At 43.0% G+C, this 22881-nt stretch overlaps 1 protein-coding gene across 2 annotated transcripts in view; it reads left to right on the top strand.

The window, feature by feature from the left end:
- The window catches only part of ARID3A (AT-rich interaction domain 3A), a 118516-nt gene that overhangs the window by 64359 nt on the left and 31276 nt on the right, over positions 1-22881 (top strand). For both annotated transcript variants that reach the window (XM_070732688.1, XM_070732680.1), the window contains exon 4: positions 15881-15953. In XM_070732688.1, the coding sequence (XP_070588789.1) occupies positions 15881-15953 (73 nt within the window). The remainder of the gene's footprint in view (positions 1-15880; positions 15954-22881) is intronic.

Below are 22881 nucleotides of genomic sequence, written 5' to 3'. Positions count from 1 at the left end.
GCATAGTTCCTTCTAAGCTGAGCAGTGAGCAATCGCTCACTTAAAAATCATCATCAACTCAGAGTTTTCCAAACCTGCCCAGAAGCCGAGAGGGAAAGAGTGAGAGAGAAGGAGAGAGAGAGGAAGAGAGGAAGAGAGAGAAAAAGAAAAAGAATGGGAGTAAGGAAGAGAGAAAGAAAATCAAAATCTAGTTTGAAACTAGCTCAACTATTTAAGTGGCATTTTGATATTGATAGAGTTGCCCTATTATGAGCTCACTGTTATAGACACACAGTACAGTATTTTATTTTGAAATTCTCTGAGGCAAAACAGGGTGGGTTTTTTATTTGTTTGTTTGTTTGTTTGTTTATTTATTATTTCTGTGCTGCCCAGTCCCGAAGGGACTGCCGCTCAGACACTATACTTTTCCGCCCCCCCCAAAAAAAAAATTAGAGGGAACACTGGCCACGGGAGCATTCCTTGTCCTAAGATTCCTTCTGTGTTCATGTGGCCGGCATGCCTAGGCCAAAGTGCACGGAATGCTCTTAACTTTCTCACCAAAGTGGTACCTATTGATCTATTCGCATTTGCATGCTTTCAGACTTCTAGGTTGGCAGCAGTTGATACTTGGGTTTCAGACTGCCAACCTTTTAGTCAACAAGCCCTGCTAGGCCGCTGTGACCCCACTGTACCACTTCCTCCTAGATCCACAGCTAACATCATCTTACAGCTGTGGAGAGGAGGGCGTTTGCACAGGTTCGCCTGGTGCACTATTTGGACAGGGAGGCATTGCTCACAGTTGCTCATGCCCTCATCACTTCGAGGTTCGACTACTGCAACGCTCTCTACATGGGGCCATCTTTGAAAAGTGTTCGGAAACTTCAGATTGTGAAGAATGTGGCCGCGAGAGCTATTGTGGAGTTACCTAGATTCGCCCACGTCTCTCCAACACTCAGTGGCTTGCATTGGTGCCGATCAGTTTCCGGTCACAATTCAAAGTGTTGATAATGACCTGTAATGCCCTACATGGCATCGGACCAGAATACCTCCGGAACCGTCTTCTGCCACATGAATCCCAGCGGCCGATAAGGTCCCACAGAGTTGGCCTTCTCTGGGTCCTGTCGACTAAACAATGTCGTTTGGCGGGCCCAGGGGAAGAGCCTCCTCTGTGGCGGCCCCAGCCCTCTGGAATCAACTCCTCCCAGAGATCAGAACTGCCCCCACCCTCCTTGTCTTTCGTAAATTGCTTAAGACCCACCTATATCGCCAGGCATGGCGGAATTGAGATATCTCCCCCAGGCTTATATAGTTTTATGTCTGGTATGCTTGTGTTGCATGGTTTTTAAATTATGGTTTTTTAAGATGTTTTTTAATATTAGATTTGTTTACATTGTCACACTGTTATTATTGTTGTTGTGAGCCGCCCTGAGTCTGCGGAGAGGGGCGGCATGCAAATCTAATAAATTATTATTATTATTCCTTGTAATTTAAGCTTATTGTTTCCTGTTCCAATTTTTGGAATGATTTGAAGAATTCTGGCTTTTCTCAACATGACGACCCTTAAGATACTTAAAGACAACTTACCACCACCACCACAGCCTTCTCTTCTCCAAGCTAAACATATTAAGTGTCTCCAACTATTCCCCATACATTTTTCAGGCTCCTTATCATATGTTTAGCTATAGTTTTATCAGAGCCTTTCCTAACATTGAGTACAAGCTTTAACATCTTTTGATGCATCTTAGGATTGCATTTGCTTTTGTTGTAGGGATATCAGACTCTTGGGTCATACTCAGCTTGCAATCTGCCAGGACAGCCAGATTTGTTTGTTTGTTTGTTTGTTTGTTTGTTTGTTTGGGGATTTCAAATAGTCAATTTGAAATAATTAAGATTGTTATTTGGATTTATATGCCGCCTAACTCCCAGAGGACTCTGGGCATCTCACAGCCAAATACAGATAAAAAAGAAAACTTCCTAAAAACAGTAACAAGCATTTAAAAATAGCTATTGGACAATTTAAGAACAATTATGCATACCCGAGGCCTGTTGGAAGAACCAGGTCGTTAAGGCTTTTCAGAAGGCCTGTAGGGTGGGGGAAATCTGGATCTTGGGAGGAAGCTGGTTCCAAAGAGCTGGAGCAGCCACAGAGAAGGCCCTTCCCCCTGGGCCTGCCAGCCAACATTATTTAGCTGACGGGACCCAGATAAGACTGACTGTGGGTCCTTATCGGTTGCTAAGAGGTCTGCGGTAGCAGGCGGTCTCGCAAATATATTTTTGTACTGTATTTTGATTCTTTTTGTAAGAACAGCCGCCCAGTAAGGTCCTGTCCATCCTACACTCACATATTTGATTTTTGAGAGCCAGTGTAGTCCTCTGCATTTATCCAGTGGAAATTTCTGGGCATGCCAGGATCCTTCTGGACCTTGATGTTGTCCTTCAAGGTGTTTGTCCTACCTCCTATTGTTGTGTCATCTGCAAATGTGATCTTTTTTTTTTTTTACAAGCCTGCACCCAAGTCATTTATTCAGGGAAACAGAAAGGCACTATGCTTTGCCAGAGTAGTCCTGAATCAGCTTGTGAGATTCACTGACACAAGATGTGCTGATTACCTTTAAAAATGGGAAAGACAAATTAATGGGGAAAAGTGTCAGTAGAATCCTTTTAGCTGTTTGGAAGCTTCTTGTTTAGAAGCAGCTCAGCAATGCCTGTTTTAAGAACCCAGCTAGCGAGACTTGATGGGTTGCTGCTGTGATATTCTTCAGCTTGGGAGCACATGGAGAAGCTTGGAACATGAGTAACTATCTAGTTTTTAAGGGGCATCAAAGAATTTGTAAGCTAGTAAGATTTCCTCCATGATGCAGTGGAACCATTCCAAAGACTTGTGTTCCTTAGAGCCCACATTGAGGCTTTAACAACAACAACAACAATAATAACAACAACAACAACAACAACAATAATAATTAGATTTGTATGCCGCTCTTTCTGAAGACTCGGAGCGACTCACAACAGTAATACAAAACTTCAGATCGTGCAGAATGCAGCTGCGAGAGCTACCATGGGCCTTCCTAAATATGCCCATGTTACATCAACACTCCGCACTCTGCATTGGTTGCCGATCAGTTTCCGGTCACAATTCAAAGTGTTGGTTATGACCTATAAAGCCCTTCATGGCATCGGACCAGAATATCTCCGGGACCGCCTTCTGCCGCACAAATCCCAGCGACCAGTTAGGTCCCACAGAGTTGGCCTTCTCCGGGTCCCATCGACTAAACAATGCCGTCTGGCGGGACCCAGGGGAAGAGCCTTCTCTGTGGCGGTCCCGACCCTTTGGAACCAACTCCCTCCAGAGATCAGTGTTGCCCCCACCCTCCTTGCCTTTCGTAAGCTCCTTAAAACCCACCTCTGTCGTCAGGCATGGGGGAATTGAGATTTTTCCTTCCCCCTAGGCTTATAAAATTTATGCATGGTATGTCTATGTATGATTGGTTTCTTAAATTAGGGTTTTTAAATTAACTTAAATATTAGATTTGTTTATATTGTCTTACTATTGTTGTTAGCCGCCCCAAGTCTACGGAGAGGGGCGGCATACAAATCTGATAAACAAACAAACAAACAAACAAACAAATAAATAAATAAATAAAATACAAATCCAATGTTAAAAGCAAAAACAGTTTTAAAATTAAAAACAATCATACAACCCAAAGAAACCATACATAAAAAGGAGCAGCCAAGGGGAATCGATTTCCCCATGCCTGGCGACAAATGTGGGTTTTTAAGAGTTTGCGAAAGGCAAGGAGGGTGGGGGCAGTCCTAATCCCCGGGGGGAGTTGATTCCAGAGGGTCGGGGCCGCCACAGAGAAGACTCTTCCCCTGGGTCCCACCAAACTGCATTGTTTTGTTGATGGGACCCAGAGAAGGCCCATTCTGTGGGACCTAATCGGTCACTGGGATTCGTGCGGCAGAAGGTGGTCCCGAAGGTATTCAGGTCTGATGCCATGAAGGGCTTTATAGGTCATAACCAACACTTTGAATTGTGACCGGAAATTGATCGGCAGCCAATGCAGACTGCGGAGTGTTGATGTGGCATGGGCCTATCTGGGAAAGCCCATGATTGCTCTCGCAGCTGTATTCTGCACGATCTTCCATAATTCGTACTATTGAAGCTTCAGCTCTAGAATCAAGCCCTTACACATACCACCGGGTAGAAGTCATGTACAATTAACCAGCAGCATGGCTTGCTTTCAGAAGTTGTGGTTGCTCCGTCACTGGAGGCTTTTAAGAAGAAATTGCACAACTGTTTGACTAAAATGCTACAGGGTCTCCTGCTTGAGCAGAAGACTATAGAACAGTGGTTCTCAACCTGGGGGTCGGGACTCCTTTGGGGGTTGAACGACCATTTCACAGGGGTCACCTAAGACCATGGGAAAAGACAAATTTCCCATGGTGTTAGGAACTAAAGCTTCTATTCTGGCACATTGGAACATATTTTTACAATCCGACCAATCAGGCGTTTACAGTGGGAGTGTCCCTCTGACCTTCCTGCCAATCAGCTTAAATCTCTGTTGGGAGAATTGGGGCTAGACTTATGGTTGGGGGTCACCACACCATGAGGAACTGTATTAAGGGGGTCGCAGAATTAGAAAGGTTGAGAACCACTGCTATAGAAGACCTCCACGGTCCTTTCCAAGTCTTATTATTCTGTTACGCCTCCAAGTGATCCAGTGGATTACTGCTGTGATAGGCCCTTTTGCATGTCCGTAGTGACCTTAGAGTGGCCACTTGGCCTGCAACAAGATGGATTTTTACCCCCTCATTAGAGCTTTTTGAAATGTGTGTGCATGGTGAAAGGAGCTTTGCTGGTTGGGATGAGGGGAGTGATGTTTTAAAAATTGGCCCCAGCTAAGGGGATGGACGCCCAGCACACCTGCTCACTTCAGTCCCCTGGTGTAACAGGAAGCAGCCCTTGAAACTGCAGCTCAACGGGCTTCATGGTTTCGCATGTAACCTGATATGCAAATAGTTTTTCAGTTCCTCAATTTTTATTATCTCCCTCTCCCAGCTCTGATATCTGAGCTTTTGAGCAATACTTATTTGAATATTTTGGTTTTAGTCCCCGCACAAAGAAAGGCATGATATTCTGGATATTATTCTTGTTGCCTTTATGTGCACTGAGAGCATATGCACCACGACAAATTCCTTGTGTGTCCAATCACACTTGGCTAATAATAATAATAATAATAATAATAATAATAATAATAATAATAATAATAATAATAACAACAACAACAATAATGATGATAATAATAATAATAATAATAATGATAATAATAATAATAATAATAATAATTATTATTATTATTATTGAATGGATCCAAAGACGGGCTACAAGAATGGTGGAAGGTCTTAAGCATAAAACGTATCAGGAAATACTTCATGAACTCAATCTGTATAGTCTGGAGGACAGAAGGAAAAGGGGGGACCTGATCGAAACATTTAAATATGTTAAAGGGTTAAGTAAGGTCCAGGAGGGAAGTGTTTTTAATAGGAAAGTGAACACAAGGACAAGGGGACACAATCTGAAGTTAGTTGGGGGAAAGATCAAAAGCAACATGAGAAAATATTATTTTACTGAAAGAGTAGTAGATCCTTGGAACAAACTTCCAGCAGACATGGCTGGTAAATCCACAGTAACTGAATTTAAACATGCCTGGGATAAACATATATCCAGCCTAAGATACAATACAGAAAATAGTATAAGGGCAGACTAGGTGGACCATGAGGTCTTTTTCTGCCGTCATTCTTCTGTGTACACCAACTGTGTACACCAACACCAACTGTGTACACCAACTAAAAAAAAGGTGATAGTTAAGAAGTCCTGAGTCAGAAAGGCACATAGAATAAGGGTGAAAATAATCCCACGTTGGGAGGGGGACACCCAGAGTTGGCCCCACCCCACCCCTTCTGAATCTTCTAAGCTGATGGCTGTTGGAGTGGCAGAAAGGCTTCTTGAAGTGGTGTCCATCCTGTGGTTTGGGAAGCTCTTTCTGGTGGACTTTCCATTCTCAATCTAACAATGAATGCCCAGTTCTTTCTCCAACAAGTATTTCCTTCTCTTCTCAAAGATCTGCTGATGTTTCATTGCCCCCATTCCAGAAAAAAATGGGACTTCCCCCCCTCCTCTGAAGACTCAGGGCAGCTCACAACAATAACAAATACAATAACAGTAATACAACTCGTAATTAATAAAAAATAGAATTAAAACCCCTTAATATTAAAAACAATCAATACAACACAGTCATACCATTCTCAAGCGCTATAGTCATTCTTTTCTCTTTGGACTTGACAAGATGTAGAAAAATCTCTGGGCTGTTAGATAAGAAACAGAATAGTCAACTTTGGCTGCTTGCTGTCCTGCTTTTTTCTAATTAGAAAAGGCTAAGGGCCTTTTGTTCACTGGAGAGTTTGGGGTTTATTTTCAGGAAAGAAAAACTTGTTTCTTGCTTCTCTCAAAAGAGCTGCTGTTCTATTGACTTTCCAATTAAAATTGGAATATTAATGGTCCTGCCTGGGGCCAATATCTCATTCAGAAATATGAGAAAGGAATTGCTAAGCAAAAGAAAAATGGAGCCAGTTCTTTAAACTGAAAACAACAGTGAGTCTGCTGTTCAAATATTTTGAGCAATGCGGACTTGAGTTACTCTTTTTGGAGAAGACCAATAAATAATGCCAAATTTTTGAAGTAATATCAGCAGGGAAGCTCCTTCTCCAAGAAAATGTGGATGCAGTGGTTAGATTTAAATAATAGAAACATAGAAAATTGATGGCAGAAAAAGACCTCATGGTCCATCCAGTCTGCCCTTGTACTATTTCTTGTATTTTATCTTAGGATGGATATATGTTTACCCCAGACATGTTTAAATTCAGTGACTGTGGATTTACCAACCACGTCTGCTGGAAGTTTGTTCCAAGCCTCTACTACTCTTTCAGTAAAATAATATTTTCTCACGTTGCTTCTGATCTTTCCCCCAACTCACCTCAGATTGTGCCCCCTTGTTCTTGTGTTCACTTTCCTATTAAAAACACTTCCCTCCTGGACCTTATTTAACCCTTTAACATATTTAAAGGTTTCAATCATGTCCCCCTTTTCCCAGACTATACAGATTGAGTTCATGAAATCTTTCCTGATAAGTTTTAATTGCATTTATTTATTAGTTGCACTGACACATACCCCCAAAATAGTGGGGCGAAAGCGTAGCCATTATACTATCTGCCCGCTCCTTCATGCAATGTTTTCTTTACTGTTTTGGGGCATGGCTCTGGAAAGAAAAGGCTAATTTGATATATGGTGTCCCCACCCTCCATCTTCTTGCATAGAGGCTGTCATTATTTTGCCTTTTATCCTCAGTACTGCTGTGGCATCGCCCTGCTTTCTATAGCTAGTGCATTGATGCTGCTCTCTTGGAATGTTCAGAATTTATTTCTTATTTCTTAACAGTTGTCACCAAGGCTCTTATTTTGTTTTCTCTTTATTAATGAAATTTAGTTGCTGCTCATCCTGGATCCAATGAGTCTTGTTGGTTTACAACATTAAAAAAAAAAGCACCACACACACATTGAAAAGTATTAAAACCATCCATTATAAAAAGCACAGCAGGTAAAAACATTAACAGATAAAATCATGGATACAAGATGGCAAAGAAAGGAACCGGACCTACCCAGGGGAGTGGAGGGGACAGGAGAGGTGGGGTCGAATTTTAGCCAACCACATCCAGCATGGATCTCCCCTATTCCCAATGGGCAGTGGCAGAGCCAGGTCTTAAGCCTCGTACAAAACATCAGGAGGATGGGAACCAATTTCGCCCCAGTGAGTAAGATGTTTCAGACAGCAGGAGCCACAGCAGACAAGGCTCTTCTCTCGGATCCCACCAACTAAAATTCCTTAGCGGACAGAATCCACAGCATGCCATTTGCTGGTGCTGGTAGGGCGGGCCTATCCCATTGGGGTGAGACTGGCCCCATGCCATGCAAGGCTTAAAGGTGATGACCAAGACTTTGAATTGCACCTGGAAACAGACTGGCAACCAGTGCAGCTGGTGAAGCCACTCTAGGGACCCTAAGAACGGCACACCAGCTGTGGCTTTCGAACGCTCTTCAAGGGTAGCCCCATGTAGAGCGCATGTTGATTAAGTACTTTCCATCCGTGGGCAGTAATGTATCGAAACACACGCCCAGTGGACAAGAAGAGAGCACATTGAGGAGATATTGGCTCCTCAATATCGACTAAGCAATGCAGGTTGGCGGGACCACGGGGGAGGGCCTTCTCTGTGGCTGCCCCGGCTCTATGGAACCAACTTCCGCCCGAAGGCCATGAAGACCTGGCTTTGCCGGCAGGCCTGGTGGGGGCCATAAATTTACATCCTGGATGGCCAATTTTATGAATGGTGCGCATGTGTATGACTGTGATTGCCCTTTTTAATAACTTTTTATGCAGTTTTAGTTTTATACTGTTTTAGTTTTAGACAATGTTCGACTTCTTTTATCCCTTTGTATCTATTTATATTGTATTTTTATTGTTGTTGTAAGTTGCCCTGAGTCCTTCGGAATTGGGTGGCATAGAAGTAAAATAAATAAATAAATCTAATATTTGTATTGTCTCACATAAGTGTGTTTGTAAAGATATGCATCACAATAGAGGTTCTTTCCTGGAGGATAAGATTCCTCCAGGCTTAAAAGTTACTAAGGTTGGAGATCCCTGTACTAGGCTACCCTGGCTGTCCTCCATTTTCATTTAAACTTGCATCTATTATTATTATTTATTATTATTTATTAGATTTGTATGCCGCCCCTCTCCGAAGACTCGGGGCAGCTCACAACAACAATAAAAAACAGTATAGACAATGGAACAAATCTAATAATAAGAATTATATTAAAAAAAAACAACTGTTAAAAAAACATACAACACATACATACCAAACATAAAATATAAAAGAGCCTGGGGGAGATGTCTTAGTTCCGCCATGCCTGGCGATATAGGTGGGTCTTAAGTAACTTGCAAAAGACAAGGAGGATGGGAGCTGTTCTAATCTCTGGGGGGGAATTGGTCCCAGAGGGCCGAGGCCGCCACAGAGAAGGCTCTTCCCCTGGGCCCCGCCAAGCGACATTGTTTGGTCGACGGGGCCTGGAGAAGGCCAACTCTGTGGGACCTTATCGGCCGCTGGGATTCGTGCGATAGAAGGCAGTTCTGGAGGTATTCTGGTCCAATGCCATGAAAGGCTTTAAAGGTCATTACCAACACTTTGAATTGTGACCGGAAACCGATCAGCAGCCAGTGCAGGCCACGGAGTGTTGTAGAAACGTGGGCGAATCTAGGAAGCCCCACAATAGCTCTCGCGGCCGCATTCTGCACGATCTGAAGTTTCCGAACACTTTTCAAAGATAGCCCCATGTAGAGAGCGTTGCAGTAATTGACCCTCGAGGTGATGAGGGCATGAGCGACTGTGAGCAATGACTCCCTGTCCAAATAGGGCCGCCACTGATGCACCAGGCTAACCTGGGCAAACGCCTCCCTCGCCACAGCCGAAAAATGTACACATTCCACCTGTAAATATGCACATTTCCTTTATACGGAGGACTTTCCGGGTTGCCTTTAATGCCACTTCTTCCCTCTCCAGTTGCCTTCCTCCTTTCCGAGGTCAGCTTGCCAGGCACTCGAGCCCCGGCATTTGTGTGCTTTTCTCCTGATGATCAGCCATAGGTTCTTCACGTGTTTGTGGGTTGTTGTTTTTTAAAGCAGATATTGATCTATCAGACAAATTCCCTTTTGTTTCAGGAGCCCAGTTGTTCATGAAAAGCAAAGGCTCAAAAAAGTGGGAAGGGAGCGAGCAGGCAAACACAACTAGAAACGGTTCTTATAAATGACCAGTGGGAATGAAATCAATTCAGGAAGAGGAGGAATCAATGGAGGGTTGTTGTTTTTTTAAAAACAGATGGAAGGGGTATAAATGGCCCGTCTCTTTTCTTGTTGTCTTCTCCAGACTGATCAAAGTTAGAAAAGAATTTAGTGTATTTTTCGAACAATAAGACACATTTTGTGTCTCCCCAAAAGGGGTGAAAATGTCTGTGTGCCTTACAGACCGAATATTGCTGAAGCTGGAAGTTTTTTGGGCTCTACATGCCCTGTTTCGGCCTTTTCCAGTCCATTTGGGGGGCTTTTTTCAACCTATTTTTTTGGCTTTTTTCTGGCAGTTTTTTCAGCTTTTGGGGGGGACATTTTCTAAGCTTTTTTGGCCCATTTTTGAGGATTTGCGGGGGGCATTTTTAAGGCTTTTTTTCCAACCCATTTCTTCCCCCAAAAAGAGCCAAACATTTCTAAAAAATGGGCCCGATAAGGGCTCAAAAAGGGGCTGGAAAAAGCTAAAACAGCGGGCTGAAAAAAGGCCCCAAAACGGGCAGAAAAAGGCTTAGAAAACGGAACACCCCTCAAAAACGGGCAGAAAAAATGGCTGGAAAAGGCTTGAAAAATGGGGTGCACGCCGGAGGCCAAAATCTTTTGTTGTTGTTGTTTTCCTCTTTAAAATTTAGGTGCGCCTTATAGTCTGAAAAATATGGTATGTCACTGTTAAGGTAATTTAGGTTAGGTTTAGGTTTAGGTTTATTGGATTTATATGCCGCCCCTCTCCGCAAACTCGGGGCGGCTCACAACAATAATAAAAAACAGTACAGTACATAATACCAAATCCAATGCCCACCCATCTAGTTACAATTTAAATTAATAATCTCATAAAAACAGTATATATAAAAAACAGGCACACAGTCAATCAATCAACAAAACAACATGGGCAAGGGGGAGGTGTTTTAGTTCCCCCACGCCTGACGGCAAAGGTGGGTCTTAAGGAGTTTACGAAAGGCAGGGAGGGTGGGGGCAATCCTAATCTCAGGGGGGAGCTGGTTCCAGAGGGTCGGGGCCCCCACAGAGAAGGCTCTTCCCCTGGGTCCCGCCAGATGACATTGTTTAGTCGACGGGACCCGGAGAAGGCCAACTCTGTGGGACCTAACCGGTTGCTGGGATTCGTGCGGCAGGAGGCGGTCCCGAAGATATTCTGGTCCGGTGCCATGAAGGGTTTTATAGGTCATAACCAACACTTTGAATTGTGACCGGAAACTGATCGGCAGCCAATGCAGACTGCGGAGTGTTGTAGAAACGTGGGCGAATCTAGGAAGCCCCACAATAGCTCTCGCGGCCGCATTCTGCACGATCTGAAGTTTCCGAACACTTTTCAAAGGTAGCCCCATGTAGAGAGCGTTACAGTAGTCGAGCCTCGAGGTGATGAGGGCATGAGTGACTGTGAGCAATGACTCCCGGTCCAAATAGGGCCGCAACTGGTGCACCAGGCGAACCTGGGCAAACGCCCCCCTCGCCACAGCTGAAAGGTGTTTTTCTAATGTGAGCTGTGGATCGAGGAGGATGCCCAAGTTGCGGACCCTCTCTGAGGGGGTCAATAATTCCCCCCCAGGGTAATGGACGGACAGATAGAATTGTCCTTGGGAGGCAAAACCCACAGCCACTCCGTCTTGTCTTGTCTGTCTTGTTTGAAGGACTACCTGTAATAATAGTGCAAATGGTAAAGAAACTTTTTTTTCTAGCTTACAGAAATTTATGAGGGGAATCGCTGAGGTAAATTAGACTCAGAAGAGGTAGGCCTGGAGGTTGCCAAAGGTTGAGAATTCCTGGACTTGGGAATGCCAGCTCCCAAATCTCAGGCTCACATAGCCAGAGAAATCCCCTGGAGAAATAATTCCAACATGATCTCAGATAAACCGATTCTGGAAATAGGATGCCTTGGGAATGTGTGAGCACCTATACTGTATTTTACAGGAAATCTCAATAAAGATTTCAAGTGTGAAAATCCCAGTTTACTTAGTTTGATGGGATTTATCGTTTAGAGCAGTGTTTCTCAACCTTGGCCGTTTGAAGATGTGCGGACTTCAACTCCCAGAGTTCCCCAGCCAGCATTGCTGGCTGGGGAATTCTGGGAGTTGAAGTCCGCACATCTTCAGGTTGAGAAACACTGGTTTAGAGTATCTGCACTGCTTTAGAGTATCTGCTGGGCTGCTAAGCACAATTCTGATAGTTAATGGTTTATTCCTTTAAGCCCTAAATGGACAGTGTCAAGAGCCTGCCAAGTGTACGCCCTGGTTTGTCTCAGGAAAGTGTAGAGGCTTCCCATTTGTCCCGTCCAGAAAAGCTGGATTGATAGGGAAGAGAGATATTTCCATTTTAAATGCTCTAAATGTTTGCATTCCAGTTGTAGAAATCTCACTGCTATAATATAGTGTGTGTTAGTACTCTGCTGCTGTTGATATGTGCTTACCAATGGTGGAAAGGGCCCATTTTGCTTGGTACGTGATTTTTCTGCTACCTGATGGTTTATTTGCTTAATCAGTCTGTTTTTATCAGTGCTGTTATTATTTGGAAACTTATTCAGTTTTGGAACTGGTTCAAATTAATTCGATACCTTAAATTATAACTATACTCAAATGCTGTAAGCCACTCTGAATCTCAGGAGAAAGGTGGCATTAAAATAAAATAAAATAAAATAAAATATTATTATTATTATTATTATTATTATTATTATTATCATTATTATCATCATCATCATTATTATCATTATTATTATTATTATTATTATTATTATTATTATTATTATTATTATGTCAGTACAACACAGCAAACGAGATCACTATGCTGGATTTCGTATTTCATCACCAGTCAGGCGCTTCCCAAGCATCTAGGACTGCGTGATGTAATGGCGAATTATGTTTGCCGATCCCAGTAAAGTGGCCTTTTGCAATTGACAGATGGAAATTTTGTCAATTCCGATGGTTTTCAAATGTCCGCTGAGATCCTTTGGCACTGCGCCCAGCATGCCAAGTACCACTGGGACCACTTTCACTGGCTTATGCCAGAGTCGTTGCAGCTCGATTTTTAGATCTTCGTATTTCACTAATTTCTCTAGCTGCTTCTCCTCAATTCTGCTGTCTCCTGGGATTGCGATGTCGATGATCCATACTTTCTTATTATTTTATATTATTATTATTATTATTATTATTATTATTATTATTATTATTATTATTAATTAGATTTGTATGCCGCCCCCCTCCGTAGACTCGGGACGGCTTACAGCAATGATAAAAACAATATATAATAACAAATCTAATAGTTAGAGTCTAAAATAACAATAATACATTTAAAAAAGCTAAAAAGCAAGAAACCCCAATATATAAAAAACATACATACAGTCATATCATACATAAAAAACTACATAGGCAGGGGGAGATGTTTCAGTTCCTCCACACCTGACGACAGAGGTGGGTTTTAAGGAGTTTACGAAAGGCAATAAAATAATAAAATAAAATAAATAAAATAAAATAAAATAAATCAATAAGAATGAATGAATGAATGAATGAATGAATGAATGAATGAATGAACAAATGAATGAACAAATGAATGAACGAATCAATAATCTTTCTCCATATCTCCCAGAAGCTTTCCATTGACAGATTCTGGTAAAATTAGCTAGTTAAATTTTTCAGATGAGGTGGGTCCTACATATTGGGTCTATGGAAGGCTGTAACCATGTGCCATGTGCTGTGTCAAAATTTATGTGGGGTGATGTGATGAGGACAAGCGGAGGCCATCCAAGCTCAGCAGCTGGTCCAGCAAGGAACATTCTTGCTGATTGAAGGCTATTAATAGTTGGGAATTGAGAACAGTGGGGCACACATGTTCTACACATCAGGGGCAGAGCGTTCCTGCATGCAAAGGGAATTGTCGCACCAAAGGATCTATATGATATACCGATGACAAAGCAGTTGCTCACTCAGCTTATGCAAAGGAAGAGTGTACTCTGATTTAGTTGGTGGATAATGGAACACATGTTTTTTTCTGGCTAGCAGGTGGTACTTTTTTTCCTCCTTTTTTTTCTTTCTCAATTTCACATTCTGTTTGAAAACTATTAAAGAGAGAGATGCAAGGGAACTTTTTGTTTTGTTTGTGCTCCGTTCCTGCAGTGATGCAAAATTCCAACACTCTTAATATCGCAGATGGAATTAATCCGTGGGGTAGAAAAACAGATTGTGTTTATTTCTTTAGCTATATGACATTGCCTCCCATATATTCCAAGACACAGATCCTCCAGCTCAGCTTAAAATTCAGATTTTTCATTGCTCGCCGGAAGCAAACTAGACATGCCTTATTTTTATTTGTCCTTCCTTATGTTGTAATGTGAGTTTTCCAGAAAATTTTGAATTGGGAAGAATATGTTTAAAACTTTAAATCCGACTTCCGCATCTTGCCCAGTGATGTAATATTTAGCATTTTAGGTAATTCCTTCTGCCACACGAATCCCAGCGACCAGTTAGGTCCCACAGAGTTGGCCTTCTCCGGGTCCCGTCGACTAAACAATGCCGTCTGGCGGGACCCAGGGGAAGAGTCTTCTCTGTGGCGGTCCCGACCCTTTGGAACCAACTCCCTCCAGAGATCAGTGTTGCCCCCACCCTCCTTGCCTTTCGTAAGCTCCTTAAAACCCACCTCTGCCGTCAGGCATGGGGGAATTGAGATATTCCCTTCCCCCTAGGCTTATAAAATTTATGCTTGGTATGTCTGTATGTATGATTGGTTTCTCAAATTAGGGTTTCTTAATTTAACTTAAACTTAAATATTAGATTCGTTTATATTTTCTTCTTATTGTTGTTAGCCGCCCCGAGTCTACGGAGAGGAGCGGCATACAAATCTAATAAATGAATGAATGAATGAATGAATGAATGAGAATACAGGATTATAAATGAGATCTTTGGAAAATATAGACCAGGAATGCAAAAAGTGGGGAGTGGAAGGTCTCCAGACCCACCAGCTTCCCTTTTATGGCTCCCAGCCCTCATCCAAAGTGGAGAGGCAATAATTTCGGTTTGGATTCCTTTTGGTTTGCAATTTTTAGGACCTAGTGATGGGATTAAGAGACAGAGGATAAAGGTGATCTGATTGAGGTCATTCAGATCTTAACATACCTACATTCCCTTGCAATTTACCTTGGTGAATTTTTGCTGGGACTTTAAGAAATCTGTCCAGTACAGAGGAAATGTGCATAAATCTGCATACAAATGAAAACTTGTTTAAAAGTTGGTATGTATTCCAATATAGCAATAGTTTATTCTGCCACTTACTTGCCTGTCCCTTAAAACAAAGCAGATTTCTCTTTGTCAGTTAGTGGGAGAGAGGAGGAGGAGGAGGAGGAGGTCCTAGAAAGCAGATGAGAGGCAGGTTAGAAAATTAACTGGGTGCCTCCTGCGTGTTTGTCTGCTGTTATCCTGGTGACTCCATTGCTCATGCCATTGCAAATTGCTGGTCTTGCAGTTTGTAATAGCTGCAGAATGTCTCATTAGAAAAAGGAGTTTAGTAGGAGTTGAGGCTTAGCGAAATTGCTGCAACCTCTGAACCAAGCCAGGGAGTTCAGGCTTTATTAAACAAAAAAAACAACAACCCTTATCTCCCTTTGTACATGCATGCAAGCATACAATTTAAGAAATCTGTCCAGGACATGAGTTTAGAGGAAATGTGCATAAGTTGGGCGGCCTACAAATCGCATAAATAAATAATAAATAAATAAAAACCTAGAAACTTAATAAGGTTATTATTCCTAAATAATAATTTTAAGAAGAATCAGAGCTGTGATTAGTTTACAGCAGATTTACCCCTAGGTGCCCTGTTTATGTGCTAGCTTCAGTGGACTAGTTGTCTACATTATATAAGAAATATTGGGGAAGTTGGAGAAAAGTGTCTGAAGCAATTTTTTTTTTATCTCCTGATTTTTTTCCCTTGATTTCTCTCTTTCTCTCTCTGCAGTTATATGAACTGGATGGAGATCCGAAAAGGAAGGAATTCCTTGATGACCTCTTCAGTTTTATGCAGAAACGAGGTGAGCTTCCTAACTATGGCGCATGATACAGAGGCCAAGAGAAAGGGAGAGGGACAGATTCCCACCAGTCCATAACTGGATGATTCTTCCAGAATTGAGGAAGGAAAGTAGCTTTGCACGTAGAATCCCAGATTCCCAGGTTTCAAAGATCAGATATAAGAGGTCTTCTTGATCCTATGGAAGATGCTGTTAGTTAAAATGCGGATTAAAAGAACAGCAAATTGACCACAGATGGATAGATGAATAAATGTGTGCTTGATACATCGGTTGACCCAATCTCCTCTGAACCATGATGAGTAACTCTGACGAGTAAGCCAGCATCAGACTTTTGAGAAAGCCAAGATGTGGCCCAGTTATTCCTGGAGCAGCCCTTTTGGGCAGTATTTTTAACATATATGTAATGGGGAGGGATTTTGTACTTTTATTTCTTTCTCTCTTTTGTGCCTGTGGCTCAGTTACAATCAGAATTGCTTTGGGTACAATGGGAAAGGCTTAGTGCAGAGTTCCCCGACATGGGGTACCAGGTAAAGGGAAATGGTTTGCAAGTGTGCACAGCTCCATTTGCACGGGCGGCATACACAAGTGCTCACCGGCTGTTTCCATGTCTCAGTTGCAAACCCCACATGGCCCACAGGTTGGGGACTCCTGGCTTAGTGTTCCTTTTGTCCCCATTTCCCCCTTTTCTTAGACCTACAAGGTGGTGGGTATAATCAGTGAGCAGGGGGGAAACCAAAATTTAGATACTATGACTAGAACAAGCCCAGTTTTATTTATTTATTTATTGGATTTGTATGCCGCCCCTCTCCGGAGACTCGGGGCGGCTAACAGCAACAATAAAGCAGTGTACAATAGTAGTCTGATGTTAGAAATAATTAAAAGCCCATTAATATAAAAAACCAAACATACATACATACATACCATGCATAGAATTGTAAAGGCCTAGGGGGAAGAGGGTCTCAATTCCCCCATGCCTGATGGCAGAGGTGGGTGTTAAGCAGCTTACGAAAGGCAAGGAGGGTGGGGGCAATTCTAATCTCTGGGGGGAGTTGGTTCCAGAGGGCCGGGGCCGCCACAGAGAAGGCTCTTCCCCTGGGTCCCGCCAAGTGACATTCTTTAGTTGACGGGACCCGGAGAAGATCCACTCTATGGGACCTAACTGGTCGCTGGGATTTGTGCAGCAGAAGTCAGTCCTTGAGATAATCTGGTCCGGTGCCATGAAGGGCTTTATAGGTCATAACCAACACTTTGAATTGTGATCGGAAACTGATCGGCAACCAATGCAGACTGCGGAGTGTTGGTGTAACATGGGCATATTTGGGAAAGCCCGTGATTGCTCTCGCAGCTGCATTCTGCACGATCTGAAGTTTCCGAACATTTTTCAAAGGTAGCCCCATGTAGAGAGCGTTACAGTAGTCGAGTTTCGAGGTGATGAGGGCATGAGTGACTGTGAGCAGTGACTCCCGGTCCAAGTAGGGTCGCAACTGATGCACAAGGCGAACCTGGGCAAATGCCCCCCTCGCCACAGCTGAAAGATGTTTTGCACTTCAGCTTACTTGCATTTTCTCCCAGGATTCTAGGTCAGCAGTTCTCAACCTGTGAGTCATGAGTCATGACCCCTTTGGGAGTCGAACGACTCTTTCACAGGAGTCACCTAAGACCATGGGGAAAAACATATTTCCGATGGTCTTAGGAACTGAGACACTGCTCTTCTATCCGTTTCCAAGTGGGTCCACCCACATGCAAATAGACTACTGCAAAAAATAATAATCCCTACCATGGGCAAGAACCAAATTTCCGGCACTGCACATGTGTTGCCATCTTGTTTTGGGAATTTTTTTTCCATTTTTAAAAAATGACACTGTGCAGGAGGAAGAACTGGCAGCGAGGTAAGTTAGAACCCACCCCTGAGTTTCCTAATAATTTTATTATTTTATGGTTGGGGGGGGGGGGGTGTCACCGCAACACGAAGAACTGTACTAAAGGGTTGCGGCATTAGGAAGGTTGAGAACCATTGGTCTAGGTGCATAAAGCAAACCTGATTTAAATGGCCTAGTTTAGCATGTTGTCTGAATGGCCCCTCTCTTGGATATGTACAGACAGTGGTCTTTGTCTTTATCAATACAGAGAGACTACATTAATGATCATACTCATCTGGTGAGGAATTATCTGATGTTTAGAAACAAACTACTCAGAAATGTAGAGAATCGTTACCACACAGATCCTGGGATTTGTGCTGTTGGCAGGAAGAATGTCTGGGCCACTAATTTAAAACAATCCTTACATAAATAGTTGTATAACTAAAGACTTGCACTCAGTGTAAATTCTGTAATTACATTCTGTAATTTATTCTGGTGTCCCAGTCAATTAGGTGCCACTTAAATTTCAAAGCAAGATTCGGATTTTCACCATGAAACAAATTTTGTCTGTCAATTCTGCTGTTTTTCTGAAATGGAAACAATGCAGCTTCACTTTACCATCTAATTACTAATTTATTGTTTTGAACCTGGTTAAATAAATTGAAGAAATGAAGAATTCAAAGAGCTCCTCAAATTAGTGAACAGAGAGAAAGTGCACTCCCTGTGAGGTTCTGTTGGTGCAAACAGCTAAGATACAGTATTCCCTCATTCTACATTTTTACAGATTTAAATTTTATAGATTTTTATAGATTGCAAAGCAGCTAGTCCCATAATAGGCTCTGTTTCTTCTCAATAGCAGTTTTCAAAACTAGGAAGCATTAAGTTCTTGAAAACACTAGATATACAAAAATACAAAATCTGCATAGTTTCATAAGGTGCTTCACACTGCATCCTTCATATAACTACTAAATGGTGCATTTGGAGAGAACTTTGGGGAAGGGACAAGGAATGAACATATTGTGAAAGTACAGTGATACCTCATCTTACAAACGCCTCATCATACAAACTTTTCGAGATACAAACCCGGGGTTTAAGATTTTTTTGCCTCTTCTTACAAACTATTTTCATCTTACAAACCCACCGCCGCCACTGGGATGCCCCACCTCCAGACTTCCGTTGCCAGTGAAGCGCCCATTTTTGCACTGCTGGGATTCCCATGAGGCTCCCCTCCATGGGAAACCCCACCTCCGGACTTCCATGTTTTTGTTATGCTGTAGGCAGGGGAATCCCAGCAGGGGAATCCCAGTAGCGCAAAAACGGGCGCTTCGCTGGCAACGGAAGTCCAGAGGGGGGTTTCTCAGTGAGGGGAGACTCAGTGAAATCGCAGCATCACAAAAACACAGAGGTCTGGAGGTGGGGTTTCGAGAACTTCAGTGTTTTTGCGATGCTGCGATTTCACTGATGCTCCCTTCGCTGGGAAACCCCACCTCCGGACTTCCGTTGCCAGCAAAGTGCTCATTTTTGCGATGCTGGGATTCCCCTGCAGCATCGCAAAAACACAGAAGTCCGGAGGTGGGGTTTCCCATGGAGGGTAGCCCCAGGGGAATCCCAGCAGCGCAAAAACGGGTGCTTCAGCTGGCAAAAGGGGTGAATTTTGGGCTTGCACGCATTAATCGCTTTTCCATTGATTCCTATGGGAAACATTGTTTCATCTTACAAACTTTCACCTTAAGAACTTCGTCCCGGAACCAATGAAGTTTGTAAGACAAGGTATCACTGTATTTGGAAAGTCGGCATTTTGATTCAAACAATAAATAAGACTTAAAAAAAACATTAAGGACCATACTGCCAGGTGGTAATCTAAGATGTTTGGAGAGCAGCAAGTTAGAGAATGTTTCCTTTGAAAGATTGCAGAAATAATGAGCAAGTTTTCATGACCAAAATTAATGAGCCATTTTCGGGCTTCATGTTAAGGGAAGGAGAAGATTGGAGATGGCAGGGCCAGTGGAAGGAATCCTTGTCTGCAGCTTGTTACAGTCTTTGGGATAAGGGATACAGGAAGCATTTTGCAGACTTAATTAAATCAGGTTTGGGCCTAATCTTAAAAAGGTCTCTGGTTGCAGCAAGGCATGCTGGAAGATATAATGGTCCCTCTTGCCTTTGAAAATATATAAATGCCAGCAATGGCTTGCAGCTGGCTCCAGCACTAATTGGAATATGGGGGGCCCTTGGGCATGTGAGACAGAGGGATTGCAGAAATTGGAGAGGGGGGTGGGTGAGTGTCAGGGGCTCTTTATTTTAAGGTCTGGAAAATTGAAATTTAAATGTTAATGCTAAGTATAGTTCAGATTTTTTTCTAGTTAAATAGAAATAGAAATACCTAGATAGTCAGAGGGAAAATTGGCTCCTAGTTGAATGCCATTAGTGAAGGGAATCCAAGAATATTCTCTAGCCTGATGTCTTGCAGCTGTGCTAGATCCCAAAATTGCTAGACAGTAGAGCCCGAAGACTTTGCTTGCCAGGGGATAATGGGAGTTGAAAAACACCTTGTTGTAGTACACCATTGTAGGTGTGCCTAAAGCAAACCTGGGGTTTCATTGGGTCTCCCTTGTTTCATCACCAGTGCTTAGTTGTTGTCGTGAGTAGAGCCTACATGTGTATTCCAATTACAGAAACCTGTTATTATTCTGATTAGTGTTCAAGAACATGTAAAGTGATAGGGCTCCTTAAACTTGTTTGCCTTTGAACCCGATGGGACTCGAGAGAATTGGGTCAAGACAGAGCAGAGAAGGCAGCGGAAGGAGGGAGAACCTCATTGGGATGAGCAGCTGTTGGAACTGAGTGTCTTCCTCACTTTCTGTTAGAAAGGACTATAATGGTCCATTGCAAAATATGGCCTTTCAGAGAGAGTTTCCCTTGGGCTGCATTCAGATTCAATTCAATTTTCAATTCAATTTATTAGATTTGTATGCCGCCCCTCTCCGAAGACTCGGGGCGGCTCACAACAACAATAAAAACAGTACAACAATGGAACAAATCTAATAATAAAATTACATTAAAAACCCCACAACAATTTAAAAACCATACAACACATACATACCAAACATAAAATATAAGAAAGCCTGGAGGAGATGTCTTAATTCCCCCATGCCTGGCGATATAGGTGGGTCTTGAGTAACTTGCGAAAGACGAGGAGGGTGGGGGTCGTTCTAATCTCCAGGGGGAGTTGATTCCAGAGGGCCAGGGCCGCCACAGAGAAGGCTCTTCCCTGGGGGCCCACCAAACGACATTGTTTGGTCGACGGGACCCGGAGAAGACCAACTCTGTGGGACGTTATTGGCCGCTGGGATTCGTGCGGTAGAAGGCGGTTCCGGAGGTATTCTGGTCCAATGCCATGAAGGTTCTTTCTGTTGCTGCCATAGGCCTCATTCTGCAAAATTTGCTATATAGAAAAGCCTTATGTTCTAAGAGTTGACATTGCCTTGATGACACATGATCATTTTAGTAATACTCGGGGAAGTAGTGGAAGTGATGTGCCGGTGCCTGGAGGCTGTTAAGGTCTGGATGGGTGCCAACAGGCTCAAGCTCAACCCTGACAAGATGGAGTGGCTGTGTGTTCTGCCTCCCAAGGACAACTCCATCTGTCTGTCCATCACCCTGGAGGGGGGGGGGAAATCACTGACCCCCCTCAGAGAGGGTCTGCAACTTGGGCATCCTCCTCGATCCACAGCTGACTCTAGACCATCACCTTTCAGCTGTGGCGAAGGGGGCGTTTGCCCAGGTTCGCTTGGTGCACCAGCTGCAGCCCTATCTGGATAGGGAGTCCTTGCTAACAGTCACTCATGCTCTTATCACTTTGAGGTTTGACTACTGCAATGCTCTCTACATGGGGCTACCTTTGAAGAGGGTTCGGAAACTTCAGATTGAACGGAATGCAGACCCCTAGATACACCCATCTTTCTCCAACACTCCGCGGACTGCTCTGGCTGCCGATTGGTTTCCGGACACAAATCAAATCAGTACATACATACATATCGTGCAGAATGCAGCTGCGAGAGCAGTCATGGGCTTCCCAAGGTATGCCCATGTTACACCAACACTCCGCCGTCTGCATTGGTTGCCGATCAATTTCCGGTCACAATTCAAAGTGTTGGTTATGACCTATAAAGTCCTTCATGGCATCGGACCAGAATATCTCCGAGACCGCCTTCTGCTACACGAATCCCAGCGACCCATTAGGTCCCACAGAGTGGGCCTTCTCCGGGTCCCGTCAACTAAGCAATGTCGGTTGGCAGGCCCCAGGGGAAGAGCCTTCTCTGTGGTGGCCCCGACTCTCTGGAACCAGCTCCCCCCGGAGATTAGAACTGCCCCTACCCTCCTTGCCTTTCGTAAACTCCTCAAAACCCACCTTTGTCGTCAGGCATGAGGGAATTGAAATATCTCCCCCGGGGCTATACAATTTATGTATGGTATGTTTGTATGTATGTCTGCTTAATAATGGGTTTTTAAAAAATATTTTAAATTGTAAATTATTAGATTTGTTATGAACTGTTTTATTGTGTTGTGAGCCACCCCGAGTCTATGGAGAGGGGCAGCATACAAATCTAATAAATAAATAAATACATACATACATACAGGGTTATAACGTAACTATAATTGGAAAGGGAAATCCTAAGATATTTTACTTCTGTTGGTGGGATCAAGGAAATAGCATACCCATTTCATTTAAAAAAAAAAAAACTACCTGTGTTTTCCAGAAAATAAGACCCTGTCTTACACACACACACACACACACACACACACACACACACACACACACACTCAAAAGCCGGATTGGGCTTATTATAAGGGGATGTCTTATTTTGGTGGTGGTAGTGGAAACAGGATATTACTCAGTACCGTAATTTGCTCCAGCTATTTGATAGTGTAATCATTATTTTTTTTTAGACTTTGAAGAAAAAAAAAGTTCTGGGCCATCTGTTATTAACCCATTAACCATGCTTATTGAACAAGCCATAGTAGCTTCCTTTGCACAACCTAGGCTATTACCCTTGGTTTATAAGCCACAATAG

Source organism: Erythrolamprus reginae, chromosome 1, assembly GCF_031021105.1.
Source record: "Erythrolamprus reginae isolate rEryReg1 chromosome 1, rEryReg1.hap1, whole genome shotgun sequence".
Lineage (NCBI taxonomy): Eukaryota > Metazoa > Chordata > Lepidosauria > Squamata > Dipsadidae > Erythrolamprus > Erythrolamprus reginae.
Note: the sequence above shows the minus strand (reverse complement) of the source record. Positions and strands in the feature narration are given on the sequence as shown.